The sequence below is a fragment of the Notothenia coriiceps genome, unplaced genomic scaffold (assembly GCF_000735185.1).
Source record: "Notothenia coriiceps isolate Sejong01 unplaced genomic scaffold, NC01 NC01_scaffold00036552, whole genome shotgun sequence".
Lineage (NCBI taxonomy): Eukaryota > Metazoa > Chordata > Actinopteri > Perciformes > Nototheniidae > Notothenia > Notothenia coriiceps.
Genome location: NW_011369253.1, coordinates 154327 through 161800, shown reverse-complemented (window position 1 = coordinate 161800; position 7474 = coordinate 154327). Strand labels below are relative to the sequence as shown.

The 7474-nt window shown below is 42.5% G+C and overlaps 1 protein-coding gene across 2 annotated transcripts; it reads right to left on the bottom strand.

The window, feature by feature from the left end:
- Positions 1-1201: 1201 nt before the first annotated feature.
- On the bottom strand, positions 1202-5804 carry LOC104964071 (keratin, type I cytoskeletal 13-like). Of its 2 annotated transcripts, XM_010792792.1 has the most exons (8): positions 5344-5803; positions 4464-4546; positions 4051-4207; positions 3327-3485; positions 3093-3218; positions 2643-2854; positions 1693-1757; positions 1202-1601 (listed from the first exon to the last, which is right to left on the bottom strand). In XM_010792792.1, the coding sequence occupies exons 1-8, from the start codon at positions 5725-5727 to the stop codon at positions 1513-1515; spliced, it is 1275 nt and encodes a 424-aa protein (XP_010791094.1). In that variant the 5' UTR covers positions 5728-5803; the 3' UTR covers positions 1202-1512. The 2 variants fall into 2 exon arrangements, with proteins under 2 accessions (XP_010791094.1, XP_010791095.1); XM_010792793.1 differs by lacking the exons at positions 1202-1601; positions 1693-1757 and having other exon boundaries at positions 2639-2854; positions 5344-5804.
- Positions 5805-7474: the final 1670 nt, after the last annotated feature.

Sequence of the window (7474 nt, the reverse complement as noted above, 5' to 3'; positions counted from 1 at the left end):
AAGAAAGCGTTAACAACATTGGAGGATTACCAGGTTTCGAGTTTCAAACTTTCAGAGAAAGCTCCACTAAAAGGTGTCGTCGATGGAATACCATATTCACTTGATGCCAGAAGATTTAAAACCTGTGACAGAGTGGTAGACAGCCACGGAATCTACAGGATGAGTGATGGAGAACACACATGATCAGTTATGCTACACTGTTGTACAGAGTTCCTGCCGGACAAAGTATTCCGGGATCACATCAGAATTGCAGCTCCTACCTTCTGGTAGAGGATTCGGGGTTCCCAAGAACAGGCTGAACTGCTATATAAGCACTCATTCCTACCTATGTCCATTAAGCTTCTTAACATTCACATGAAATTAAACTTTTTAGATGTTGGCCATGAGGGTCGCCATTGTCAGTATGTGTGTCTGTGTATTGTGTTTGTTCAAATGGTGTATGACTGATGATATGTGTATGTCTCTTAATGTCTACTATGTTTGTATTTGTACATGTATGCGGAACTGCAGGACGGAGTCCAGAACAAATTTCCTTACGGGGACAATAAAGTATATCGTATCGTATCAGTTACCCAGTGAGGATGTTTGTTCCCGAGCCAATACAGTGCACACGGTGTTGAGTGTAGTCAGTTTGGGGGGGATCTCGAAGCATGGCCATCAAATTGTCCAAAGAGAGAAAGTGAGATGAAATGAATCAAGAATAGTTCAAACTAAACAATAAATTACAAAGAAGAAGCAAATAAAGTGAAAAGTCTATAAAATAGGGAGTGTACAGCAGGTAGGAGTCATGAGGGTGACTGTTTGTGTCATCAAATTGAGTTTTTACTGTTTTTGGACAGGGTGATCAACTGTGCTGCTGAGGCACAGAGACGATCAGAGAGAATTGAAATAGCTGTTGAACATATTGGAGAGGAAGTGCAGTGGCTGCTGGGAGAGGCTTCTATGCCCTTATATTGTACAAAATGAACCTTCTTCCATCTTAACGGATTGTGTTACCCATCCTAAACACTGTATATATATTTTGGCTAATCCCTATTTGTTCAACCTTAACCTGCTCTCCGCACACCCTGGTCCTTCACACGTGGCCTTTTAGAAACGCTTTACAGAGCATGGAGGTAAACTGATAAGGCAGTGACTTTTAAAACATATAGATTTTTCTTTGTTTCTTTAAAATAAGACAAAATAGATTCAACATAAAAACTAGTGGAAGAAAGATGTTTATTAGGAAATTGAAAATATCCCTTTGACAATAGATTTTACACAAGATTTATGGGAAGATTGGTCCTAATTAAGAACATTCTTAACATCTCAGAGATTGGCAAACCCTTGGTCAACGGTCTAATTTCCTTTTTGTGATTGCATCTGATTGATTCATTTTGAAACAATATTTGACAGAAGATTAAATGCACAAGTATTTTCTATTGACCTTTTCCATTGCTTAGACAATGACAAAAACATAGCAGTTTTTATCAGTCTTCAGCTGGGAGGGACATCAGATGTGTTGATCATGTTTCACTCCGCTTTTTCTGTGCGTGACACCACTTGTCCATTAACAATCTCCTCAACCACCACCATTCTCCTTTGGACGATGCGTGGTTTAACTGCAAAGAGAATCAAAACAAACTTTAAGATGCGGCATATTACATTTTTACAAGCAAAGAGCAAAAAGTGACGTCAGAGATGTAAACCTACCAACGACTTCCTGTTGTTTGACAACTTCTTTGACTGTCACAGTTCCACATGTTCTGGGAGATACTCTGGAAAATATTCAAAAGTTACAATTAAAACCATAACATAAAACAATAATAGGCGCTTTCACACAGCTGTACTTTTCCCACAAAGGTTCATGAGAACTTAGTTCATGAAAACTCTTTAGTTCTCATGAAGTCTTTAGTTCGCGTTCACACCGGAATAAGTTCCTGGGGAAGGATTAGGCAAATGAAGCCGCTGACGTCACCTCTTCTTCTTCTGCTCTGGGTTTACTGGCAGGCCGTAAACAACTTCATGGCGTATACTGCCACCCGAAGTCCCCGGCCGGAAGTCCCCGGAGTTGGGGACTGGCTTCAGTAGAAGCTGCTGGGACTCCCAGCTACTATTTTTTTGGTGTGAACGCAACATTTCGGAACTATATCGGAATTAAAGTGGGAAAAGTACTGCGGTGTGAACGCGCCTATTAGTATGAAAGAATAGTCCAACATTTTGGGAAATAGATTTTAGTCCCTTTTTGAGTCTTAAATGAGATAACTCGTGCTAAATATGAAGTTACAGCCAGTTAGTTAGCTTGTAAAAAGACGGTAAAGAAAAGTCTACCAGCATCTCTAAAGCTCCCTCGTTAACATATTATACCTGTTTTTATAAGGTTTCAATTAGTGAATTTAAAATGTGCTATAAGGCGGATTTTGCGGTCTTTAGATAAACCAGGCTAGCTTTTATTCATGCTATGCTGGGCTAGGCTAACTGTCTCTTATATGTAGCTTCACAATTACTACAACTTGTAGGGAATATTGATTTAGAGTATTCAATAGTTAATTTAATATGAGACGGATACATATCCAATAAGCTGCTTGCATTGTTTAAGTCCACCTACAGATAAAAAATCAAACACCAATGACTTCTGTGACAAACTCTCCCTGAAGACTTACCCTCCATCCAACAGCCTCCTGTACTCGGCGATCTCCAACTCCAGCCTGGTCTTGATGTCAAGCAGGATCTGGTATTCATTGGATTGCCTCTCAATGTCCTTTCTCATCTCCTGGAGCTCGTTCTCCAGGGAGTAGACCATGTTCTGGAGATGGCTCAGCTGCTGGCTGTAGCGGTTCTCCGTCTCTGAAAGCTGGCCCTCCAAGGCACATTTCTTCACAGGAGCAGAGCAACAGGACGAGATATAAGCGGATACTGAGTGCTAATATTTTTTTTTTCATTTCCTCTATCTACCTAAGTCACTTACAAAAAGACGCCTTTAAGTAAAGAAACCATTAAAACAGGGACTGACAGGTTTACTGACTGACTGAGTATTTATAGTGTGGGTATATTGCAAAGGCTAGGAAGTTTATATTGTGGTTGAAAAAAGAATATCTGTATATCTGATTTACCAGGCTTTGCTGGGACTGCAGCTCGATCTGCAGGGTCTGCAGGGTCCTCTTCAGGTCGTTGATCTCAGTGCGGGAGGTCTGGAGGGTCTCTGTGCTGGTTGCAACCTGCTGGTTGAGTTCGTCAAACTAGAAAACAAGAAATGAGACATAAATGTGTAGGTAATACCTTGATATTGACGACTCTTCTTGAATGAAATAAGATGCAGACATAAAGTGTATCATCGCTCCCCTCACCTTGGCCTTGTACCAGGCCTCCATTTCACGGCGGTTCTTCTCAGCGATGCCCTCATACTGACTTCTGATCTGATCCAGGACCCTGGACATATCCTCCTGACACCCGGCGTCCACCTCCACATTCACAGAACTAACCTGGCCACTCATTGCCGCCATCTCCTACAGACAGGACAACATAGACAAAGGTCAAGTCAGGTTAAAGATAAAACCATTATGAAACTTGGAAATGTTAGCAAGCGTTATCTGTTTTTTGATGGATAAATATTGTGTTACTGCAGTTGCTGTGTGAGTTTACTGACCTAATTACAATATTTAATTGTACTTCCATTCACTCCTTTTTTTAAATTTAAAATGATAGCGTTTAGCAACAGGGAGTGTTTTGCAAAAGTTGCATTAGCTTTCTTTTATTTGTACAGTGCAGTGTTCACATGAGCAACAACAACCACTGCTGGTCCCTCTATTTCCGCTATGTAGCTGAAATAGCAACTGCGTAGGGTGGTAAGTATCCAGCGTTCCACATTCAAATGTTTAACAGTACATTCCAGGTAATCATATTGTGCCTATCATACTTGAAGACACAGTAATGCACCCAAAAACTGATCACTTAAAGATACTAAAGTACATTGAACGAGACTGGAGTTTTTTCTTATTGTGTACTTTGGAACATTGGTCTGCTGAGCTCACTGTAAGGATGTGATGCAATTCCTAACTGGACTACTCTCACCTCCTCATGGTTCTTCCTCAGGTAGAGCAGTTCCTCCTTCAGGCCCTCCACCCGCATCTCCAGGTCCGACCGTGCCATGGTGAGGTCATCCAGAACCTTGCGCAGTCCCATGATGTCGGCCTCCACGGACATACGCACTGCCAGCTCATTCTCATACCTGTCAAGAAAAAGGCAAAGAGGATCATGTTGCTGCACCCATTCAGTTAGAGTTACCAGCAACAACAAAAAAGAAAGCTCCACTAAAACCAGTTACACCAGTTTAATGTGTTGACCGTTACACCCTTGTGACAATAAGCCCACATGGCCAGTAAGTATACCAAACAAGCATTATTGCATCTGCAAAGTTCCAGACATTTGTCATTATAAACTATGCTACATAGGTTAATAACTTTTTATGTAACATTTCCACTCACTTGATTCTGAAATCCTCTGCTGCCAGTCTGGCGTTGTCAATCTGCAGCATCAGCCTGGCATTGTCTAGTGATGCATCATAAATCTAAAAGGAAGAAAAGTCATGTCAGAAGTTTATTATCCACATATAATACAGCCACAAAGGTGAGTAAGTGATTCGGTATTTGGAATGTGGGCTGGTCAGCCGTACAGTGGAGTGTTTTTTTAAGCCTGACTTGCATCCCTTTTTTTCATCATGTGTAAAACATCCCTCTGGGCAGTGCTTGTTGGCGGTAGTTAGAAACAAACAAAGAAAAGTAGTGATGGTTTTCAAATCCAAACTAACCCGTTGTCTATGACATTAACTCACATATCGTATGTGATATTTTATAATAACTGATGTGATAGCACTGTATACTAAATAGTGTGTCTGAATACAGTAAGAGTACTCAATATGGTGGAAAATGTAAAATATGATATGCCTATAGATTATCTATGATGGGTTGTATTATAATCTTTGGAGTTTTTTCACATTGGAAAAGTATTTTTCTTTGTTTTTTAGAAATACTAAATTATTTGGTTATTATTTAAGATTACCAGGAGAATAATATCATATTATATAAAACAATGGCTTGAGGCACGTTAGATAGAATTACTAACAAAGTACTTATATACTAATAAAGGACTAGCTTATCTAAAGCTAGTTGAGTAGCACTTGAAATGTTTTAGCTCTATGAAACCTGATGTACGTATATGATTCTGTTTTCTTCAAGTTTGTATGTTGTTGGTCGAACGCACTTATTGTAAGTCGCTTTGGATAAAAGCGTCAGCTAAATGCAATGTAATGTAATGTAACGTAATGTAACGTTAAAAGATCTTCTACATTAGTTAAGGAGATCTTACCTTTCTGCGCAGGTCCTCGATGATTTGTTCATACTTGCTGTAGTCCCTGGCACAGGGGGCTTGCTTAGCCATCCATTCCCGGATTTGACACTCGAGCTGCGCATTGGCGGACTCCAGAGCGCGGACCTTCTGCAGGTAGCTGCTCAGGCGGTCGTTGAGGTTCTGCATGGTTTGCTTCTCGCTGCCACCGATGCCCATACTGCTGCCCCCGCCGCACCCGAGGGCACTTCCCAAGTCAAAACCAGCGCCGAGCCCGTTGGAGGCGTAGGACACGCGGACACTTCTACCATCTGCACCGCCGTACACGCTCCTAGACCCCCTGCTTGAGCCGGTCTTCATGCTGGACATGGAAGAGCTGGTAAACCCACGGCAAAAAGTGTCCATGATGACTTCTGTTCTGACTCAGGTGCAACGTTCACTTGGACTTGTCTAACCCGGGAGGAGATGCTGCTGAGGCGGCCAGGAGGATGCACTTTATAGCCTCTTTCCCGGAGGTGGGAGCGGCCGAACAGGTGGGTGGGAAGATGCGGCTCCATCATGACAGGTGTGACCGCACAGGGCGTGGAGGCTCTGGCATTCAGGTTTGCTGTCCGATATAACGGCTGGCAGGCAGGGCACATAGGCGTGTGAGGTAGGCTATTGTTTGTTCCGAATGTCAACTTTAATTAATCCAGTCTGATACTCTTAATCTCAGGATGAAAAAGAAGATGTATTCTTTTCCTGGAAGTCTGTAGATTGTTTACAACAACTTTTAACAGTAAGCACGTCTCACATATTTGTCAATAGACACCTGACCCAGAATTTAAAGAAACAATATGCAGAGGTTGAAGACATTTCTTTTTTTAAATGATCGGTGCACTGCACTTATGTGTACATCTCTTCAGTGTAGTACTTGGTGAAGGTGGGGTTTATTTGGATTACTTTATACATTGCTAGCTTAGGTAGTTTAGCCTATATTAATGTATGTATTTAATGAATGTGTCGATTTATATTTTGCATTAACCTAAATCTGCGAAGTAACTAGAAACAAAAATTTAAAATAAATGTAGTGCAGTAGAAGTATAAAGTAGTTTAATTTGAAAATACTCAAGTAAAGTACAAGTAGGCTAACTCGATTTGTTTTACTTGAGTATATGTGCTTTGTTAAATTCTACCACTGGCAAATTGTTATGTTGATAAAATGTAACCTATCCAGCTGGCTGTGTTTACCGTAAAGCGATCCCCGTTATCCTGAAAACAGAAGCCCTCTTCTGAAAATAGACACAGAAGTTGGAGCTTACTGCTGACCTTATACTCTCTGAACCATTTTAAAAGTATAACTCCCCAAAATCGAGACAGAGCAAATGGATTTCCAAGCTTTCCGCTAACAACAGTTACCCCCGTATTCCACCGAGTCCGTCTGCGCCGCTTTACGGCCGCAAAGCGGCCGCGTTGTATCGTCCACACGGTTCCGTCGCCAACCAATCACATTAATCTCCCGCCCCGGACACACAAGCACGCGGTTTGATTGGCTCGCGCTTGTACTGGCATATGATTTGATTGGCTTGTGCTTCCATCAATTTTCGAAGCGAGCAACAGAGGCAAAGCGACGCGAGTCACGCGACGGAACCACAATGCAGTTGGGCAAAGCTTGACGTCACCCCATTCAAAGAGAATGGGAAGCGTCTCGGTTGAAGCACACGACGGAACCGTGTGGACGTACCGTTATGGCCCATCCACACAGCGGCGTGCTTTGAAAGCTTCACCATTCACTTTGAATGGGGTGACGTCACTTTTTGCCAAACTGCATTGTGGGAAGCGAAGCCGAGCTTTGCTGGCGTGGCTCGCTGCAAAAGTTGAGCAATGTTCAACTTTTGAAGCCTCGGCAGAAACGTCAGCCAATCGAATCATATGTCAGTACAAGCTCTAGCCAATCAAACCGCTGCTTGTTTGTCAGGGGCGGGACGGATTCATGTTGGTCGAGTTTTCTATGACTACTTGTCCTCTGCCGGCAACGCTTCAAATCGCACGTCCCCGCTTGCTATGTGGACGGCCGTTTAGGGCTGCGCCTCCACAGCTTTTTTTTGTTTTAGGTCGCGGGGCCACTGCGTGTTGTCTCCACCCCACTCGCCGACATTGCGGGTCAGGAAGG